The sequence below is a fragment of the Carcharodon carcharias genome, chromosome 7 (assembly GCF_017639515.1).
Source record: "Carcharodon carcharias isolate sCarCar2 chromosome 7, sCarCar2.pri, whole genome shotgun sequence".
NCBI lineage: Eukaryota > Metazoa > Chordata > Chondrichthyes > Lamniformes > Lamnidae > Carcharodon > Carcharodon carcharias.
The window spans coordinates 190,997,074-191,020,456 of NC_054473.1; the positions used below are offsets into that span (position 1 = coordinate 190,997,074).

Consider the following 23,383-nt stretch of genomic DNA (forward strand, 5'->3'; position numbering starts at 1 on the left):
CCCCACAAGTAGCTGTTCCCAGCCTACCTTGGCCAGATCCTGTCTTATTTTACGAAAATCCGCTCTCCCCCAATCCAAAACAATTTTTTTTAACTTGTCTACTTCTTTGTCCATAACAAGCTTAAATTGTACCATGTTGTGGTCGCTGTCACTAAAATGCTCCCCCACCACTACCTCAGCCACCTGTCCGGCTTCATTCTCCAGAATTAGGTCCAGCACTGTGCCATCCCTTGTTGGACTCTCTACATATTGACCTAAAAAGTTCTCCTGTACTCATTTCAAGAAATCCAGTCCTCTGGCACCTCACCTGTGGCCAGAGAGGATTTTAAAATTACTGCCAGAGCCCCTGATATCTCTTCCCTTGCCTCCCTCAACAGCCTGGGATATATCTCATCTGGGCCTGTGGATTTATCCACTTTTAAGGCCGCTAAACCTGCTAGTACCTCCTCTCTAAGTAATTTCCTCTGATATTTCACAATCCTCCACCCTGATTTCTATACCTGCGTCGTCCTTTTCCGCTGTGAAGACCGATGCAAAGTACTCATTGAGGACTGTACCCACGTCTTCCAGGTCCACACACACATTACCTCTTTGGTCCCTAATTGACCCTACTCTTTCCTTAGTTATTCTCTTGCTCTTTGTACATTTAAAAAACCCCTTTACATTTTCATTTATGCTACCCGCCAATGCCTTCTCATGCTCTCTCTTAGGTTTCCTAATTTCTGAAAGACTCGAAACTTTAACTCTGTCTTTCTCCACAGATGTTGACAGACCTGCTGAGTTTTTCCAGCAGGTTTTTGTTTCAGATTTCCAGCACCTGTAGTTATTTGTATTTCCTTTTTAAGTTCCCCTCTGCACTTTTTATAATCCTCCAGGGACTCTGCTGTATAGAGCCCTTGGTATCTGCCATAAATTTCTCTTTTTTCTTAATCCTAACCTTTATGTCCCTTGACATCCAGAATTCTCCGGACTTGGTCCCCCAGTTTGTCTTTATGGAAACATTATTTGCCCTGTACTCTCGCTATTTTCTCCTTGAATGCCTCCCGCTTCTCTGACATAGTTTTATCTGCAAGTAACTGCTCCCAGTCCACTTGGGCTAAATCGTATCCCATCTTAGTAAAATTAGCCTTTCCCCAGTTTAGAACTTTTATTCCCAGCCCAACCTTATCCTTTTCCATTACTATCCTCAAATCTAACTGAGTTATGGTCACTATTTCCAAACTGCTCCCCTACATACCTTTTCCGCATGAATTTTTGAATTTCCATGGAAAAATATGCATTTTGAAAACGGGTGTTAAGGGGTTGTATCTTAAAATCATCCTAGGTGAGAATACCTTCCGCCAACTGAAAGTTGTTTTGTGGTTTTCATGGTGAGAGCGGTAACATTGAGTCAGAAGATTTTATACGCCTTCCACCTGCCCTGGCTCATTTCCGAATATCAGGTCCAGAACTGCCCCCTCCCTTGTTGGGCTTTCTACATACTGGCTAAAAAAGTTCTCCTGGATGCATCTTAAGAGTTTTGCTCCCTTCCTACTTTGCACACTAAAACTGTGTTAATATTTGGGTAGTTAAAATCCTCTACTATTACTGCCTTATCATTCTTACACTTCTCTGAAATTTGATCACATATTTGATCCCCTATCTCTCCCTGACTGTTTGGGGGCCTATTGTACACACCGAACAGCGTGTTTGCCCCTTTTGTGTTTTTACCTCTACCCATATGGCCTCATTTGATGATCCTTCCAAGATATCATCTTTCCTCACTGCTATAATTGATTCCTTGATCAATATTGCACCCATCCCCCCACCTCTTCTATCTCCCTATCTCATCTGAATACTCTATAACCAGGAATGTTGAGCTGCCAGTCCTGCCCTTCTTTTAGCCAAGTCTCAGTCATAGCTATGATCTCATACCCCCACGTGTCTACCTGTGCCCTCAGCTCGTCTGTCTTATTCTTCAGGCTCCTTGCATTAAAAGATGCTAAAGCCTTGCTAAACTCACTTCTTTCTTATCTACCTATGTTTCTTCAGCTTTCCAGACTTGCTTACTAGCATCATATTAAATAGCAGAACAGGGTTGAGGGGCTGTGCAGTCCTGCTCCTAATTATGCTCTTCTGTTCAATTTGCCTGTGTTAGCTCTTTGGTAGAGCTAACCAATTAGCCAAGCTTATCTCCTCGTTATTTCTAACTTATCCAATGTTGTTATTGACTCCTTCTTTACTGCCAAATGGGCAGCATCCTCTTCTCCAGAGAAGATGAATACAAAAAGACAAAAACAGATGCAATGTCAGTAGACTCACAATCCAGAGGCCCAGGCTAAAGGTCTGGGAACACGTGCAAATCCCACCACATCAGCTGTTGAAATTTAAATTCAATTAATAAGTCTAGAATTAAAAAGCCAGTCTTAATAACCATGAAACCATCAACGATTGTTGTAAAAACCCCTCTGGGTCACTAATATCCTTTAGGGAAGGAAATCTGCCATCATTACCTGGTCTGGCCTACATGTGGCTCCAGACCCACAGCAATGTGGTTGACTCTGAAATGCCCTCTGCCTTCCTAGCAAGCCACTCAAATTGTATCAAAACTGCTACAGGAAAGTCAAGGAGGAATGAAACCACCCGATATTGATCAAAGCACTGGAAACAATCCTTTACAGTTGCTGGGTCAAAATCCTGGAACTCCCTTCCAAACAGCAGCGTGTGTGTTCCTATACTAGAGGGGGCTGCGGCAGGGCAATTAGGGATGGGAAAAAAGTGCTGGCATAGGAGGAGTAGGCCATTTGGCCCTTCCAGCCTGCTCTGCAATTGGCTGAGCTGCTTACAGTCTCAACTCCACTTTCTTGTCTGCCCCCCATAACCCTTGCCTCTCAAAAATCTATCTAACTCAGCCTTGAAAATATTCAATGAGCCAGCCTCTGCTCTTTGAGGAAGAGAAAAAAATTTTCATTTCTGTTTTAAAAGCGACACCTCTTATTCTTAAACTGTGTCGCCTAGTTCTAGTCACCCATAGAAGAGGAAACAAGTCTCCTCAGTGTTTTATTGAAATATATTATATCACCTCTTACTGAGTAAAGGCCCAACCTGTTTAACCTTTCTTCATAAGATAAGCCCTTCATCCCATGAATAAGTCAAATGAACCATCTCTGAATTGCTTCTAATGCGATTATATCCCTTTTCAAATAAGGAGATAAAACTGCACACACTACTTCAGATGTGGTCTCACTACGGCCCTGTACAGCTGCAGTAAAACTTCCCTACTTTTATATTCCATTCCCATTGCAATAAATACCAACATCATTTGCCTTCCTGATCACTTGCTGCACCTGCATACTAATATTTTGTGATTCATGAACCAGGACACCCAGATCCCTCTGTACCTCAGAATTCTGAAATCTCTCTCCATTTAAATAGTATACTGTTTTTCTATTCTTACTGTCAAAGTGGACAAGTTCACAATTTCCCACATTATGCTCCATCTGCTAAATTTTTACCCACTCACACAACCTATCTATATCCCTTTGTAGATTCTTTGCCTCCTCTTGACAATTTACTTTTCTATCTACCTTGGTGTCATTGGCAAACTCAGCTGCCATACATTTGGTCCCTTCATCCAAGTCATTGATGTAGATTGTAAATAGTTGAGCACTGATCCCTGTGGTTACAACTTGCCGACCTGAAAATGACTCATTTATCCCTGCTCTCTGCTTCCTGTTACCTTTATCCATGCTAATATGTTACTCCCTATAACATGTTCTCTTGTCTTGTGTAGTAACCTTTGTTGTGGCACATTATCAAATGCCTTTTGGAAATCCAAGTAGACCGCATCTACAGGTTCCCCTTTATCCGCCTTACTTGTTACTTTCTCAAAGAACTCTAATAAATAGCTAAACACAATTTCCCTTTCACAAAACCATTTTGACTCTGCTTGATCCCATTATGCTTTTCTAAGTAGTCTGCTATAACGTCCTTAATAATGAATTCTAGCAACTTTCCTATGGCAGATGTTAGGCTAACTGACTTAAAGTTTATAGTCTATAATTAGATAATTGGAGCCCCCCCACCCCCCCCCCCAGAATCACTACCTTATAGTTCTCGCATCAGAAAAGAGTAATTTGTTCCCTTAAGAGAGCTCACTGTAATTATGGTGTTGAAAATTCTTTTAGGGATAAAGTGGAACTGGACACTTCCTCATAGGCACTCAGATCTCAACAAAAGATCTTGCAAATTGCAATCCGATTACAGGCTTTCTCTTTGTCTAAAAATAGATGAGGAAGTTGTAGTGGAATCACAAGCTCCCTCTTCCACCTCTATGTGATTTGACTAGGAGTCCCTCTGTGTGGAAAATAATTTAACAGCAATAATGGAACAAGCGGCTAAATTTGACATCCAAATATTTGCACCCCATTGCCTATTTGAACTCTCCTTATTCCGCACTGAAATCCTTGGTCAACACAAAAATAGGTAAACTCATGGATTCCCCTGTAGATTCTAGAATGTGAACCTGACAGGTGTATGCAGCTGGACAGACTGTTGCCATCACACCGCTGACAAAAGTCTCTTGCTAGAGACAGAAAACTTTACTGTTTGTGCCCTATTACAAGAGGCCAATCATTTGAGAAATATTTCAGTTCTCTCTTAAAACCAATTCTTAACTCATGATATCTCACACTCTGCCACGGGGGGAGAGGGGGAGTATAAAAGAGTTAATCTGTTGAACTGAGAGCAGGATAAAAGCTGGACAGAGCAAATGCATCCATACATATGCTGTTTCATGAATCCTACCTTGATCTGCTTCCAGAATAGGAACTGTGTCTGGAGGAATGGCTGGAATAGGAACTGTAAGAGGAAGATCTTGAGTGCGACCTTGATCGCGACCTGGATGAGCCAGATCCTGAATAGGAAGAAGAACGAGAAGACGACCTGAAAAACATTTAAAAAGAAGCAATGTTGACTTCAAAATATCATATTTTATTGCGGCACACATTGTCACAGGTAGCAGGATAACCCTAACGTTTCCCAAAGAATCCAAAGATTTTGGGAAGATCCCAGCAGATTGTAAAATTGCAATGTAACACAAGAAAAGAGGGAGTCAGAAAGGAGGAATCTGTAGGTCAGTCTAACAACTAACAGGGCAAATGAACTGGGTCACAGTAAATTTATGAGTCACTGAAACTTAACCAGGTACCAAAATTGCCCTTTTCTCAATACTAAAACACACAACTCTCCAAAACATGCCAATTCCGCAGGTCATTCTTAATGCTATATTCTGAGGAAGTTGCAGATGCATAAGTTAAGAGAAAGTTTGGCTCCAAAGAAAGTGGCAGGCCTATACTGGGTACAGGGTCTATATCTCACTGACTAGATAGGAGTGGCTCTAGATAGGAATTATAAATCACATATCGATATGAGCAGAGTACTTTAGGTAGATTTTCTTATCACTCTTTCCCCATTCTTGGCATAAGACTAGAACAACACATTCAAAATGCATTGATCCTGCTTGTTGTAGGGTGTTGGTTACAGTTCTGTAGGTCTGAAAAAGTCTTTGTAGTCATACATAGGTTAATTGTAAATTTTTATTGACTCTTAGAACTATTTACAAATATACAGTAAAGGGTACAAGCTAGGAGCTGTCTCCATGCTTGCTGGTAACACGGGTCTGCCCAACACTAGGCTGACTCTGAGTGCAGGTTGTATGCTCTCTTATATCACTGTGTGAGCAGTACTGAACTCAGTCCCATGTGCTAGACTCTTTTCCTATACTGTCCTGGCCCAGGATTCCTGGAATTTCATCTCTGGTCACATGGTCTGGGAGGTGCTTGTGGGGAGGGGGGGAGGAGAGTGGCATCTTTAGCTTAGTCCTTATGGGGCTTAGTGAAAAAACAGTACCTTTCATAACTTCAGGGCACTCCAAACTGCTTCACAGCCAATGAAGTACTTTCTAAAGTGTAGTCACTGTTGGGATGTAGGAAACAAAGCAGATAATTTGAGCACTGCAAGCTCCCCAAAACAGTGATGTGATAACCTAATAGGCAATCTGTTCTAGTGATGTTGATTGAGGATTAAATATTGGCCAGGACATCAGTGATAACTCCCCTGTCCTTCTTCAAAATAGAGCCATGGGATCTCTTACATCCACCTGAGAGGGCAAAGGGGCCTTGGCTTACTGTATCAACTAAGAAATAATACCTCCAACAGCGCAGCACGTCTCTAGTATTGGAGAGTCTTTGATTTTTGTGCTTACGTCACTGGTGTGGAAGTGTGGATACCACAACCTTCTGAATCAGGTACAAGAGTTATATCCAGTGAACTACAGTTGACACAAGAAAGTCAAAGGTTTTCCAGGTTGGCCTTGAAAAACAGCACCTACTGGCTGTAATTTCCATTGGCAGCCAATAGATCGTGTTTGGACTTCGCCCATCTATTTAAATATTTAAAGCCTAGCTGAAATTCTTCTGCCAATTCCCAGATCCAGTGGAACTCCAGGTTAGACCACAGCGTCATCTTTTCTATGTACTATTGTGATGAAGGGCCAAGTCAACAGTGCAGACGAAAAACAAAATAGAAGGCTGCAAGCATACACTCACACTACTTCTCCTACCACCCACTCCACCTTCGTTTAAATAGCATGGTCGGGCTTTGCTTTCAGCAGGCACTGGCAAACCTCCCTTCCTAAGGGAAGCACTGTAACCTCAAGGCATTATTAAAGGGAAGAGCCCAAGTGTCCAACCTTTTCTCCATGACCTTCATACCAAGGCAACTGGGTATTTCTGCAAGGCGAGTAGGAAGGCCATGAAAGTTGGGCCTTCCCATTTTTCAAACCCATTTTGCTGATGACCGTGGATTAGATTTGTTGAAACTGCAATTAGTTCCAAAATCCAACGTACCTTGACGAGCCAGAGACTGAAACGGATGATCCAGATGTTCTTCGTCGCTTACGCCCACGGCCTGGTGATGTTGTTGAAACTGGCCTTTTTTTGGGTGATTTGGATCGGCGCCATGGGTCTTTCCATTCATCTGCTCGTTTTACAGTAGTCGTTGGAGCAGCTTCTTTCTTGGGTGGTTCTACTTGCCGGCTAGAAATTACAATCAAGTTGGTTAGTTTTTAGATTCTAGACTTAAAAGATCAACTCCACATGACTATTAGGTACTGAAAGATTGACAACTAGTGCAATATTATGCTGCTCTCACAAATAGATTCCTTCTCCCTTGAGCTTGAGCCTGCCCACCATCCACAACGCACAAGTCAGGAGTGTGATGTAATATTGTTCACTTATCTGGATGAGTGTAGCTCCAACAACACTCAAGAAGCACCACGCCATCCAATAGAAAGCAGCCTACTTGAGTGGCACCCCATCCATCAACTTAAACATTCACTCCCTCCACCCCAGGCACACAGTTGTAGCAGTGTGTGCCATCTACAAGATGCACTGCAGGCAGCAGCTGGCCATGACTCCTCCAACAGCACCTTCCAAACCCATGATCTCAACCATCTGCTTCTATGGGAGTCAAGGGTTATGGTGGGGGGTTGGTAGACAGGAAAGTGGAGTTGAGGCCACAACCAGATCAGCCATGATCTTACTGAATGGCGGAGCAAGCCCAAAGGGCTGAATAGCCCACTCCTGCTCCTAAGTCCTATGTTCCTATATTTCCAACTAGAAGGATGATGGCAGCAGATGCATGGGAACAAGTTCCCCTCCAAGTCACTCACCACGCTGACTTGGAATTATGTTGCCGTTCTTTCACTGTCGCTGGAACAAAATCACCCTCCATAACAGCACTGTGGGTGTACTCACACTAGATGGACTGCAGCGATTCAAGGCAGCAGCTCACCGCCACCATCTCAAGAAGAATTAGGGATGGCCAGCAAAACTCAAGTCCCAGGATTGAATAACAAAAAAAATCCCATGCATTTCTTGTCCCCTAGAACTTGTACCATCAGCTAATGGGAACAGCTTTTCTTTGTCTACCTTATCAAAACCTATCATAATCCTGTACAGTTCTATCAAATCTCTCAACTTTCTTTGCTCCAAGGAGAACAACCCCAGCTTCTCCAACCTAACTTTGTGATTAAAATGCCTCATCCCTGGAACCACTTTGGTAAATCTCTTCTGCGTCTTCTCAAGGACCCTTATATTCTTCCTACTGTGTGGTGACCAGGACTAGACGCAATACTCTGGTTGTGGCTGAACCAGAGCTTTATAAAGGTTAATCACAACTTCCCTGCATTTGCACTCAATACTCCATCTGGTATATAAAATGTTAAAATGGCACAAAAAAGGTGAACCCAAAATACTAAGAAAGCTCAGGTTGGCAGGAACAAGAGACATAACCATAAATTATTCAAAAGTAAATCTAAAACCAATGTATCAAGGAAAAATTAAAACTTCTTTACTCAGAAGATGGTTGGTCCAAACATTCTCCCAGAAAGGGAGAAGGAAAACAATAGGGACATACAAAAGACAGTTCGGGGCTTCATTATTTTGGTGTTATCCCTCCAAGTAAGTTTTCTGACGCCGTAGTGAAAAGAACCGTCTTCTAATCAAACCGGCACTTGCAACAAACATGATCAGGGATTCAAATAAGCTATTTTGGGAGTTAGCAAACAATAGTCCTAATATGCCATTGATATACACACTGGAATAGCAAGTATGGACCAGAAACTGATGGACTGTGCATCTTAGGCCACAAGTATTAATTAGCATAAGAAATAATCTGGCAGAATCAAAAGTCATACAGTGTGCCGATCACAGTTTCATTTAATTTTTAGAATTATTCACAAACAAATTAATCCCCTGAAAGCTCTCAGATCACTGAAGGAACCCTTAATCTGGACTGATATCTGAGAGTTGTTAATTCACGACGTTCGATATTTACAGTTCCACTAAGCCGGTTAGTGCAGATACAACTACCAACACACAAGCAGCAGAGGATCCAAGAGAAATAAATGAACAATCCTCTACAGATGGAGCTTCATCACATTGATATCCCAGAAAGATGATGCTAATTGGCTCCTGTCAGTTGGCTCCTATGGGTGAGGTCTATAAATTTTGGTCGCACTGCTAATTACAAGCATTAATACTTTAATCTATTCAATAGACTTGATATTGAACAGTGTCAGCCATCTATGGAGTCTAATCTTTAATTAATCCCACGAATTTCAGCCACAGATCTTGATTACAAATTAGTAAGCAGCAAATCAGCTAGGGCAGAATTAATTAACTAACTAAATCTGTCTTAATAACCTTATTAATTAGTTAACCTTACCAAAAATGTCTTGCCTATTAATATTTAAGTACTGCTACTTATGATTCTGAAGTTAATAAACAATTGTGCACAACTTGCTATCCAACTTCTTTCATGATTTGGCAACAAAGGATTAATTCATTCATTCCAATTTATATGTACCGTAACTAGAGTGGTAAGTTAATACAAATGCAATCTGACTGGGTGATGCAAGATAGGTCAGCAAGCCAACTATAGACATCATTAATTCCTAACTGGGCTTGTTACCCAAGATATTTTCTTAAAGATTTATGGTGAAGGTGATTTATGTCTGGTGCATCTTTGATTATTACTTAGATCAAAGCACCCATTCAGTGTTCTTATAATGAAGTACAATGGGTACAGGCTTGTTACCGTCGATGGGAGGAAGAGGATGATTTTACACTTAATAAGTACATTGCCACATTAAAATGATTTGTCCCAAAATGTATTGCTTACACATTTTAAATCAATCTTGGGGCATGACAGTTGTTTTTTTAAAAACACTTGTAAGCAGTTGAACCATTACAGAAATTTAGAGTCAGATAAGAGTATTCAGGATTCAGAGTTGCATCAAAATTTAACCTGTGTACGAACATATGTTTTCAGGATGGAAACTCAAGTTAAAAGATGTATGAAAGCAACTGCAAAATGATGGGAGGGTGGAAGTGCTCAATGCGCATAAGGTGCCACATTCACAAGATAAGAGCTCATGGTAAAAACAAAAATACCTGGAAAAACTCAGCAGGTCTGACAGCATCTGCAGAGAGGAACACAAGTTAACGTCTTAAGTCTGTATGACTCTTCAACAGAAGAGTTCATGGTGTTGGGTGTGATATATTAGCACAGAGAGAGGGTTGGCTAACTAACAGGAAGCAAAGAGTCAGGATAAACAGATCATTTTCAGATTGGCAAACAGTAACATGGAGAGTACTGCAGGGAACAGGGCTGGGGTCTCAACTATTTGCAATCTATTTTAAAGGGATAAAGTGTATTGCAGTCAAATTTGCTAATGATACAAAGATAGGTAAGACATTCTGAGGAGGATACAAATATAGTTATGTGAGTGGGCAAAAATTTGGCAGATGAAGTATAATGTGGGAAGATGTCAGGATGCCCACTTTGGTTTAAATAGAGAGAGATTGCAGAACACTGCAGTACAGAGGGATCTGGTACATGAATCACAAAAAAGTTAGCATGCAGATAATTATGAAGGCAAATGGAATGCTGGCCTTTAGTGAGAGGAGGACGGGATTTAAAAGGAGGGAAGTCTCGTTACAACTGTACAAGGCATTGATGAGACCACACCCAGAATACTGTGTACAGTTTTGGTCTCGTTTAAGGAGGGCTATGCTTGTATTGGTGAGAGTTCAAAGAAGGTTCAGTAGGTTGATTCCTAGGGTCAAGGAGGTTGTCTTAAGAGGAAAGATTGAGCAGGTTGGGCCTGTTACTCATTGGAGTTTAAAGGAATAAGAGGTGATCTTATTGAAACATGTAAGATTTGAGGGGGCTTTATTTTCTTTTTAGTTACTGATGGGGAGTGTGGGCTTTGCTGGCTGGGCCAGCATTTATTGCCCATCCTTATTGTTCTTGAGGTGGTGGTGATGAGCTGCCTTCTTGAACCGCTGCAGTCCATGTGGTTTAGGTACACCCACAGTGCTGTTAGGAAGGGAGTTCCAGGATTTTGACCCAGCGATAGTGATGGAACGGCAATATATTTCCAAATCAGGATGGTGAATGACTTGGAGGGGAACTGCCAGGTGGTGGTGTTCCCATCTATCTGTTGCCCTTGTCCTTCTAGATGATAGTGGTTGTGGGTTTGGAAGGTGCTGTCGAAGGAGCCTTGATGAATTCCTGCAATGCATCATGTAGATGGTACACACTGCTGCTACTGTGCATTAATGGTGGAGGGAGTGAATGTTTGTGGATGTGGTGACAATCAAGCAGGCTGCTTTGTCCTGGATGATATCAAGCTTCATGAGTGTTGTGGGAGCTGAACTCATCCACGCAAGTGGGGAGTGTTCCATCACACTCCTGACTTGTGCCTTGAAGATGGTGTACAGGCTTTGGGGAGTCAGGAGGTGAGTTACTCGTCACAGGATTCCTAGCCTCTGACCTGCTCTTGGAGCCACAGTGTTTATATGGCTAGTCCAGTTCAGTTTCTGGTCAATGGTAACCCCCAGGATGTTGATGGTAGGGGAATCAGTGATAGTAATGCCATTGAATATCAAGGGGCGATGGGTGGATTCTCTCTTGGTGGAGATGGTCATTGCCTGACATTTGTGTGGCAAAATGTTACTTGCGACTTGTCAGCCAATGCCTGGATATTGTCCAGGTCTTGCTGTATTTGGACATGGACTGCTTCAGTATCTGAGAAGTCACGAATGGTGAACATTGTGCAATCATCAGCGAACATCCCCACTTCTGTCCTTATGATGGAAGGAAGATCATTGATGAAGCAGCTGAAGATGGTTGGGCCGAGGACATTACCCTGAGGAACTCCTGTGGTGATGTCCTGGAACTGAGATGACTGACCAACAACCACAACCATTTTCCTGTGTGCTCGGTATGACTCCAACCAGCAGAGAGTTTTCCCCTGTTTCCCATTGCCTCAGCATTGCTAGGGCTCCTTGATGCCACATTCGGTCAAATGCAGCCTTGATGTTAAGGGCAGTCACTCTCACCTCACTTTGGGAGTTCAACTCTTTTGTCCATGTTTGATTGACAGGGTAGATGCTGAGAGGATATTTCCCCTCATAGGGGAATCTAGAACTAGGGGGAAAGCTTTCAAAATAAGGTCTCCCATTTAAGATGGAGATGAGGAATTTCTTCTCTCAGTGGGTCGTTAATCTTTGGAATTCACTACCCTAGAGAGCTATGGAGGCTGGGTTATTGAATATATTCAAGGCTGCATTAGACAGATTTTTGATCTACAAGGGAGTCAAAGGTTATGGGGGGCAGGCAGGAGAGTGGAATTTAATCCACAATCAGATCAGACATGATCTTATTGAATAGTGAAGCGGGCGCAAAGGGTTAAAAGGCCTATTCCTGGTTCTATATCTTATATTATGTTCTTAAAATATTTTTTACATACAAAATTCCAGGACAAATACTGTACAAATATCAGCAATAGGGGCAATTCTGCACTCTGGCACTTCAACTGAGTATTATTCTGCACTGGGATTGGGAGCTCATACAAGGGAATCGATCTCATGGCTGAAGAAAATTGAACAGCTTGAATATTATATGCGTACTCTTTACAAGGCCATAGGTTAATTATAGTAAATCTAATTAGATAGAACAACATGCATTTATACAGCACCTTTAACATAGGAAATCATCCAAAGGCACTCCAGAGAAGCACAAACTATAATGTATAGAATGGAATCACAGAATGGTTACAGTACAGCGGGCCATTCAGCATGTTTAGTCCACACAACATGTCTGCAACAGCAATTAAGCTAGCCCCACTCCCGTGCTTTTTCCCCTGTAACCCTGCAATTTTAAAAAAAATATTCAGATGCTTATCCAATTCCTCTTTGAAAGTTATAACTGAATCAGTCTCCATCACCTCTCAGGCAGTGCATTTCAGCTTGTAACCACTTCACAGTATCATTACAGTGCAAAGGAGGCCATTTGGCCCATCGAGTCTGCACTGGCTCTCTGAAAGAGCATTTCACATGGTCCCACTCCCCTGCCTTAGCCCCAAAGCCTTGCACATTCTCTATTTTCAGGTAGCAATCCAAATCCCTTTTGAATACCTCGATCGAACCTGCCTCCACCACCCTCTCAGGAAGTTCATTCCCGACTCCAACCACCCTCTGGGTGAAAATTTTTTTCCTCATATCTCATTTACTCCTTGTGCCAATTATTTTAAATCTGTGCCCTCTATTTCTTGATGTTCCCTTGAGTGGGAACAGTTTCTCATTATTTACTGTGTCCATACACCTCAGGATCTTGAATACTTCTATCAAGGCTCCTCTCAGCCATCTTTTCTCCAAGGAAAACAGTCAACCTCTCCAATCTATCCTCATAGTTACAGTTGTTCATCCTGGGAATCATTCTTGTGAACCTCCTCTGTAATCTCTCCAATGCCTTCACATCCTTATTCAAGTGTGGCAGCCAGAACTGGATGCAGTACTCCAGATGAGGCCTAACTAGTGTCCTATACAAGTTCAACATGACCTCCTTACTCTTGTGCTCAATGCCCCTATTAATAAAGCCTAAGGTACTATATGCTTTATTAACTGCTCTCTCAACATGCCCTGTCATCTTCAATGATCTATGTACATATACACCGAGGTCCCTCTGTTCCTGCACCTCCTTTAGAGGCTCTCCCTTTGTTTCATACTGTCTGACCATATCTTTCCTGCCAAAATGAATCACCTGACACTTCTCTGCATTGAACTTCATCTGCTGCTTGTCTGCCCAATCCATCAACATGTCTATGTCCTTTTGAAGTTCAAGGCTATCTCCATCACAGTTGTCAACATTTTCAATCTTCGTATCATTTGTAAATTTTGAAATCATGCCCTGAACACCACAGTCTAGGTTATTAACATATATCAGGAAGAGCAAGGATCCCAATACTGACCCCTGAGGAACTCCACTACAAACCTCCCTCCAATCTGACAAACAACCGTTTATCATTACTCTCTGTTTCCTGTCGCTCAGCCAATATTTTTTCCAAGTGCCTACTTTCCCTTTTATTCCATGACCTAGAATTTTGCTCACAAGTCTATTGTGTGGTACTGTATCAAATGCCTTTTGAAAATCCAGATTTACCACATCAACAGTGTTTCCTTTATCATCCTTCTCTGTGACCTCCTTAAAACACTTCAAGTTAGTAAAACATGATTTTCCCTTGATGAATCCATGCTGGCTTAATTATCTTACACTTGTCTAAGTGATTTTTGATTATATCCTGCATTATAGTTTCCAGAAGTTTCCCTACCACTGAGGTCAAACTGACTGGCCTGTAGTTGCCAGCTTTATCCTTACACCACTTTGTGAACAAGGGTGTAACATTCACAGATCTCCAGTCCTTTGGCATCTCCCCTGTGTCTAAGGAAGACTGGAAGATTATCACTAGTGGCTTTGCAATTTCCACTCTCACTTCCCTCCTGGTGGCTTATCTATTTTAAGTAAAGATAACCTTTCCAACACCTCATTCCTCTCGATTGTAAGTTCTTCTAGTGTATCAGTTATCTCCTCTCTCACTTTGGCCTGGGTAGCAACTTCTTCCTTTGTAAAGGAAGATGCAAAGTACTTGTTCGACACATCCGCTATTTCTCCAGCCACGACAAGCAAGTCCCCTTTTTTGTCCATAATTGGCCCTATTCTTTCTTTTACCACCCTTTTATTATTCACATGCTTATAGATGACATTGGGATTCCCTTTTATGCTTGCTGCCAGCCTTTTTTCATACTCTCTCCTTGCTTTTCTTATTAGTTTCTTTACTTCTTCTCTGGTCCTTCTATATTGAGCCTAATTCTCCATTGTATTTTCCACCTGACATCTGTCATAGGCGCACTTTTTCCTTTTCATCTTTACCTCTATCTTTCTCATAATCCAAGGCGCTCTGGATTTATTTGTCCTACCTTACCCCTTCAAGGGAATTCACCTTGACATTGCCTGAAAACTTTTTTTTTGAAGGCTGCCCATTGTCCAGTCACTGTCTTTTCTGCCAACATTTGATTCTTAGTCACTCGATTCTAATGCATTCTCATCCCATCAAAGTTGGCTTTCCTCCAATTAATTATCCCTGCTCCCTGCACTTGCTGCATAAACATTTTCTTTCTCAGGTTGTTTTTGGTTATTTTGTCACTCATCTTAGGTTAGTGCCCTCTGGTTCTCGACCCGACCAGCAATAGGAACAGCTTCTCTCTATCTACTCTGTCTTGACTCCTCATGATTTTGAGTACCTCTATCAAACACTTCTCAATGTCCTCTTTGCTAAGGAGAACAGAACCAGCTTCTCCTATCTATCCCCATGACTGAAATCTCTCATCTCTCACAGTCAAAGAAGGGGATACTGGAAGAATGCTAAAAATTTGATTGAAAGGTAGTTTTGAAAGAGAGTCTTAAAGGAGGAGAGGAAAGAGACACACAGAGGTTTATGGAGGGAATTTCAGAGCCCTGGGCTTAACAGCTGAAGGCACGGCTGTCAATAGTTGAATGAAGGAAATAGTCTTAATAGGTTTTAGGGCTGCAGATTACATATCGGGAGAGGTGAGGTTATGAAGGGATACCAACATGAGGATAAGAAGTTTAAATTCAGGGCAGTGTCAGACCAGGAGTCAACTTAGGTCAGATGAGTGATCATGTGGTGTGGACATAGGCAACAGAGTTTTCAATTAGCTCCAATTTATGGAAGATGGGAAGACTGTTACTGGAATAGTCAATTTTAGAGATTACAAAGGCTTGAACAGTAAATGAGCTGAGGCAGGAGTGGAGATAGACAGTACTAAAGATGTTAGTAGGCAGGTTTTGTAATGGAGAGGATATGAATGCAGAAGCTTGGCTTGGGGGTCAAACAGGGTGACGTCTTGTGAACAGCCATGGTTCATCTGAAACAGTCAGTCAATGATGAGGTATTGGAATCTTTGGTGGGGACTGAAGGCTATTGTTTTGGTCTTATCAATGTTGAACTGGAAGAAATTGTAGCTGATTCAGGTGTGTCTGTCAGACAAGCAGTGAGTGGAATCTCAATCTCACGCAACAGGTGCTTACACTACATACTCAGCTGTGGAGATGCAGTCACAAAGAAGTATTCGTGCTACTGGAATTTCACCTCAGGAGGAAGCTTTTGATCAGTAAGAATATGAGGAACTATTGCCTGTGCCAAAACAGTACATAAAGAGATAATTCTACAAATCCAGAATAAAGCTACAACACAAGAGCAATATTATCTCTGCTCTATTTTAGCAGTCAGTCCGAATGTAACCAAAATTTGAATGAGTCCACACAGTTCAAAAAAATAGTGCCTGAAAACATCTGCAGTGAATTATTTGGAGTAGATGGGATATCCCCTTAAAGTTCCTTGTGTTCAGAAGTGAGACAATGGCGTACTGCTAATGTCACTGGACTAGAAGCTCAGGCTATTGCCTCAGGGACACATGAATTCAAATCCCACCATGGCAGCTGGTGGAATTTGAATTCGATAAATAAAATCTGGAATATAAAACTAATCTCAGTAATGGTGACCATGGCAACTATCATCAATTATTGGAAAAACCCATCTGGTTCACTAATGTCCCTTACATGTCTGGCCTACGTGTGACTCCAGACCCTTAAATGCCCTCTGAAATGGCCTAGCAAGCCACTCAGTTCAAGGGAAATTTGGGATGGGCAACAAATGCTGACCTTGACAGAGATGCCCAAACCCATCAAAGAATAAATGAAAAAAAAACATGAGGATAAAGCACATGTTTCGGGTCTGGGTGTTGTTGTATGGATGGCTTCTAAGCAGAATGCTGAAGTGCAAATTTTCCAGCGATAACCATTGTATATTTGAATATGCTTGAAAATAGAGAGGAAGAAGGATTTAAGAAAGAGAGGTTTTGTGATTACCTGAGGGAATCCAAGGTCATTGGAGCAACAAATATATTCTTGGGCATTGGATAGAGGGTACAGTAATAAATAACATTTCCAATTCATAATGCAAAGCAGGTAGATACAAGTCACTGGTTTCCATACAAAAATGAATCAAGTTGTGAATCTGCCATATGCACCGATGGAATTTGATTTAATCAGTCACTATAAATCGCACCTCCCCGACCCCATAGCTGATGAATCAGTGCTCCTCTCCTCCATGTTGAACGCCCTTTGGAGGAAGCACTGAGGGTAGCAAGGGAGCAGAATGTACTCTGGGTCAGGAACTTCGACATTTGTCACCAAGAGCGGGGCAGTAGCACCACTATAAACTGAGCTGGCTGAGTCCTAAAGGACACAGCTGCTAGACTGGGTTTGCGGCAGATGGTGAGGGAACCAACAAGAAGGAAAAAGATACTTGATCTCATCCTCACCATTGACCTGTCACAGGTGCATCTGTCCATGACAGTATCAGCAGGAGTGACCACCGCACAGTCCTTGTAGAGACAAAGTCTCGTCGTCACATTGAGGATACCCTCCACTGTGTTGTGTGGAACTGCCACCGTGCCAAATGGGATAGATTTCAAACAGATCTAGAAAATCAAGACTGGGAATCCATGAGGTGCTGTGGGCCATCAGCAGCAGCAGAATTGTATGCAACCACAATCTGCATATCCACACTCTAACATTACCATCAAGACAGGGGATCAACCCTGGTTGACTGAAGAGTGCAGGAGGTAGATAGGTTTTTGAAATATCGGGGAGTTGAGGGCTATGAGGAGCTGGCAAGAAGAGGAGTTGAGGCCTGGGGCAGGTCAGCCATCATCTTATTGAATGGTGGGGCAGGCTTGAGGGGCCGAATGGCCTACCCCTGGTCCTATTTCTAATGTTCTTATGGTCTTATCAACTGTAGCAAAGCATCATTACTTTTAAACAAAAACAGAAAATGCTGGAAAAACTCAGCAGATCTAACAGCATCTGTGGAGAGAAAAACAGAGTTAACGTTTTGAATCCGTATGACTCTTCTTCAGAGTCTTCAGTCTCTTCCCACCTACATCCATGATTCCTCTGATGCCCTATGTCATAACAACAATTTCCAATTCCCTGGCCCTAACCGCCTCCTCTTCACCATGGACACCCAATCCCTCAACGCCTCAATCCCCCACCAGGATGGTCTGAAAGCTCTCCACTTCTTCCTTGAACAGAGGCCTGAACAATCCCCATCCACCACCACTCTCCTGTCTGGTTGAACCCGTTCTCTCACTGAACAATTTCTCCTTAAACTTGTCTCACTTCCTCCAAATAAAAGGTATGGCTATGGGTACCCACATGGGCCCCAGTTATGCCTGTCTCTTTATGGGGTAGGTGGAACATTCCTTGTTCCAGTCCTACCCAGGCCCCCTCCCACAACTCTTTTCTCGGTACATCGATGACTGTTTTGGTGCTGCTTCATGCTCTCGCCTGGACCTGGAAAATTTTTAAATCAATTTTGCTTCCAATTTCCACCCCTCCATTACCTTCACATGTCTCTAACACTTCCCTTCCCTTCCTTGACCTCTCTGTCTCTATTTCTGGTGATAGACTGTCCACCAATATTCATTACAACTTACTCCCACAGCTATCTTGACTACAGCTCCTCACACCCTGCTCCCATTAGGTCTCCATCCCATTTTCTCAGTTCCTTCACCTCTGTCGCATCTGTTCCGATGATGCCACTTTTCAAAACGGCGCTTCTGACATGTCTTCTTTCTTCCTTAACCGAGGTTTCCCACTCACTGTGGTTGACGGGGCCCTCAACCATGTCCGTCTCATCTCCCGCACCTCTGCCCTCACACCTTCCTCTCCCTCCCAGAACCATGATAGGTCACCCTTGTCCTCAGTCTTCACTCCACCAGCCTCCGCATTCAAAGGATTGTCCTCCGCCATTTCCAGCATGATCCCTACTTACATATTCCATTCCCCTTGCAATAAACAATAATATTCCATTTGCTTTGCTCCAGGGGCCACAGAGGAAGGAGAGAAAATCTCAAAAATGTATATTAAATTTAAAACACTAAATACTCTCTCTCTCTATCCCAAGGGCTTTAATTTTGCTAACAAGCCTGTAATGTAGTGCCAAGTCCATATACCCACATCAACCACACTACTTTCAACCCTTTCATGTTCGTCGCGAACATCTTCTGTCCATCATATTTCATTTAGTTCTCTCCCGTACTTTTTGTATTCAGCTTGGTCCTTTACTAAACCCGACATTTGTCATAAGTCTCCTTGCTCTGTCTCATTTTAATCTCCACATTTTGTCATTTAAGGAGCTCAAGCTTTCAATTACCTTCCCCCTCAGGGGAATGCATCTAACCTTTACCTGTGCTAGATCAGAACCGTTTTCAACTCACTGAAATTAGCCTTCCTCCAGCTGAGTAGTTTTGCATTTGACTTTACCTCGCCCTTTTCCATAACTACCCTAAGCTGAATGATATGTGATCACTGTTGCCTACATGCTCTCCCACTGAAACATGCCCCACCTGTTCCCATTTTACAGTGTCGCAACTCTCCACCACCCTTTCCCCACCCCCTGTCTCAGGTAGCGGTGTCACGTCCCTCTCTCGTTTCAGTAACGGTGTCATGAGCCCCACTTTCTGTGGTAGCAGTGTCATGGTGTTCCCCCCCCCCCCCCTCTCTCTCTCTCTCTGGTAGCAGCGTCATGGCCCTCTCTTTCTCCAGTAGCGGTGTCATGTCCCCCTCTCTTTCCAGTAGTGGTGTCATGGCTCCCTCTCTCTGTGGTAGCGTTGTCATGGCTGCCCCTCTCGCTGGTAGTGGTGTCATGGCAATAGCAAAAGATCCATGACTAGACTGCAGTACATTAAGGCCTTTAGTAGCTGGGAAGTTTACATTTCACATTGTTAAAGAGCTTTGAAATGTGTTAAGATGTCAGTACAAGTTTCTTTTGCTGAAATTGCTTGCCAGATTCTTCTGCTGAACTACAAGTCGTTTTCACATGCTTTGCTGTTCTAATCCTTTACCATCTTGTTTATTTACTTTAGTGGCCTTTAATCTCACATGGCCTGATGTGATGCAACAGGTTAAGTATCTGAAATGCAATTCTGGATCTTGTGCATCCACTGTTGAGCATTCTGTACATCTTGTGCATCGAAATTATAACACATTTGCATGTGTTCAATCAAAAGAATGCCCTCTCGTTTGAATGCTTAGGTGCACCTAATGATGCTGGCCCTCGCTTAGGGCCTGGCATCATGGCCCTCATTCAGTACAGTATGTCCCGATCTCCAGAGCCAGACTTTTATAGCTGCACAAACAGAACTGCCCCGGTAGACCGATCGTCTCAGCTTGCTCCTGCCCCACAGAACTCATTTCTCGTTATCTTGACTCCCTTCTCTCTCCCCTTGTCCAGTCCCTTCCTACCTCCATCCGTGATTCCTCTGACACCTTACGTCACATCAACAATTTCCAGTTCCCTGGCCCCAACCGCTTCCTCTTCAACATGTCCAATCCCTCTACACCTCCATCCACCACCAGGATGGTCTGAGGGCCCTTAGCTTCTTCCTCGAACAGAGGCCCGAACAATCCCCATCCACCACTACTCTCCTCCATCTGGCTGAGCTTGTTCTCACGCTGAACAATTTCTCCTTCAACTCCTCTCACTTCCTCCAAATAAAAGGTGTGGCTATGGGTACCTGCATGGGCCCCAGCTATGCCTGTCTCTTTATGGGGTATGTGGAACATTCTTTGTTCCAGTCCTACTCCGGCCCCCTTCCACAACTCTTTCTCTGGTACATCGATGATTACTTCGGTGCCGCTTCATGCTCTCGTCGGGACTTGGAAAAATTTATTAATTTTGCTTCCAATCTCCACCCCTCCATCATTTTCACATGGTCCATCTCTGACACTTCCCGTCCCTTCCTTGACCTCTCTGTCTCAATCTCTGGTGATAGACTGTCCACCAATATCCATTACAAACCCACCGACTCCCACAGCTACCTCGACTACAGCTCCTCACACCCTGCTTCCTGTAAGGACTCCATCCCATTCTCTCAGTTCCTTCGCCTCCGTCGCATCTGTTCCGATGATGCTACCTTCAAAAACAGTTCCTCTGACATGTTCTCCTTCTTCCTTAACCGAGGTTTTCCACCCACGGTCGTTGACAGGGTCCTCAACCGTGTCCGGCCCATCTCCCGCGCATCCGCCCTCACGCCTTCGCCTCCCTCCCAGAAACATGATAGGGTCCCCCTTGTCCTCACTTATCACCCCACCAGCCTCCGCATTCAAAGGATCATCCTCCGCCATTTCCGCCAACTCCAGCATGATGCCACCACCAAACACATCTTCCCTTCACGTCCCCTATCGGCATTCCGTAGGGATCGTTCCCTCCGGGACACCCTGGTCCACTCCTCCATCACCCCCTACTCCTCAACCCCTCCTATGGCACCACCCCATGCCCACGCAAAAGATGCAACACCTGCCCCTTCACTTCCTCTCTCCTCACCGTCCAAGGGCCCAAACACTCCTTTCAAGTGAAGCAGCATTTCACTTGCATTTCCCCCAACTTAGTGTACTGCACTCGTTGCTCCCAATGTGGTCTCCTCTACATTGGAGAGACCAAACGTAAACTGGGCGACCGCTTTGCAGAACACCTGCGGTCTGTCCGCAAGAATGACCCAAACCTCCCTGTCGCTTGCCATTTTAACACTCCACCCTGCTCTCTTGCCCACATGTCTGTCCTTGGCTTGCTGCATTGTTCCAGTGAAGCCCAACGCAAACTTCAGGAACAACACCTCATCTTCCGACTAGGCACTTTACAGCCTTCCGGACTGAATATTGAATTCAACAACTTTAGGTCTTGAGCTCCCTCCTCCATCCCCGCCCCCTTTCTGTTTCCCCCTTCCTTTTGTTTTTTTCCAATAAATTATATAGATTTTTCTTTTCCCACCTATTTCCATTATTTTTAAATATTTTTAAATCTTTTATGCTCCCCCCACCCCCACTAGAGCTATACCTTGAGTGCCCTACCATCCATTCTTAATTAGCACATTCGTTTAGGTAATATCACCAACTTTAACACCTATGTGTGCTTTTGTTCTATTGTTGGTGACATCTTTTGATGATCTGCTCCTATCACTGCTTGTTTGTCCCTACAACCACACCAACCCCCTCCACTTCTCTCTCTCTCTCTCTCTCTCCGTCACCTCCCCCCCACACACCTTAAACCAGCTTATATTTCAACTCTTTCTTGGACTCGAACTCAAGTTCTGTCGAAGGGTCATGAGGACTCGAAACGTCAACTCTTTTCTTCTCCACCGATGTTGCCAGACCTGCTGAGTTTTTCCAGGTAATTCTGTTTTTGTTTTTATAGCTGCACCTCAGTTGCTAGTGGTATAGCCCTCTTTGATATTCAAAGAGACTTGGATGTGCTCGTACCAGGAACACAGCAAATTAGCATGCAGGTGCAGCAAGCAATTAGGCAGACAAATAGCATATTGCAAGGGGTTTGGAGTACAAGAAAAAAGTCTTGTTACAATTGCACAGGGTTTTGGTGAGACCATACCTGGAATACTGTGTGTGGTTCAAGGCGGCGAATCACCACCACCTTCTCGAGAGCAATTAGGGATGGGCAATAAATTCTGGCCCAGCCAGTGGCACTCACATTCCATGGTAAAAAATTACATGGGGGTGGAATGCAGTCTAAACCCGATCCTGCTCTCACTTAGCACCCATTCCATATGTCTCTGCAGGACTCACGGTTTACAGGTGGGAGACAGAATCTCGCCTTTCTTTCTTCTTCACCCTCCTCAAGAGTCCAGGGATACTGCAGTAGTTATAGGACGTCCACCACACTGGTTAGTTTGTCCATGGTCTGGGTACCTTAGTGCCATGCTATTTCGTGCAGTTTCCCACTGGTCCTAGTGCCCACCTGAATGAGTAATTTATGCTTCTGATACCATTTGATGAGCCATTTGTAAATACATTGAAAGTGGTGTGGTTTACAGAGAGCAGGCCATAATACATTTCAGCACATAGCTGTTAGCCTCTTTAAACTGTATTAAACAAAGGTAATGCAGTGAACTATGAAGTTTTAGTACGGGGATGTGGAAGAACAGAACGAGGCTAGATATCAGTGCGCAGCAATTGAGATGGGGCAAATTTAACCAAATTATTTTCAACAGTGTATGTCAGCTGCATCGGAATGAATAACACCATTTACTATTAGGTGTATTGCACAGTAATTGGTTGCTTTGCTGGCTTAATCAAGGTGACATCATGACAGTTATGGTGGTGTTTTGGGTTGACCCAATTGTGGGGGTTCTCTCCTGAGCTGCCATGGTGCAAATCGCTTGTGACCGAATAAACAGTAAATGATTCCTTATACTCTTATTGCGTAATGATGTATTTCAGGATATTTCAAAGATTAAAGTTTTTGTTGAGGTGAAAGACTCTCTGGCATTTGGTTGTCACATAGTTCAAAATTCCCCTAGCCTTTTTTTGATTTGCTAGATGACAGAGACATATATTG

The 23,383-nt window shown here is 43.3% G+C and overlaps 1 protein-coding gene across 2 annotated transcripts in view; it reads right to left on the minus strand.

Moving 5' to 3' along the window:
• Positions 1-23,383, minus strand: part of zc3h18 (zinc finger CCCH-type containing 18) — a 212,621-nt gene that overhangs the window by 42,032 nt on the left and 147,206 nt on the right. For both annotated transcript variants that reach the window (XM_041191400.1, XM_041191399.1), the window contains exons 10-11: positions 6,888-7,076; positions 4,786-4,923 (exon numbers count right to left, since the gene is read on the minus strand). In XM_041191400.1, coding sequence (XP_041047334.1) covers positions 4,786-4,923; positions 6,888-7,076 — 327 coding nt within the window. The remainder of the gene's footprint in view (positions 1-4,785; positions 4,924-6,887; positions 7,077-23,383) is intronic.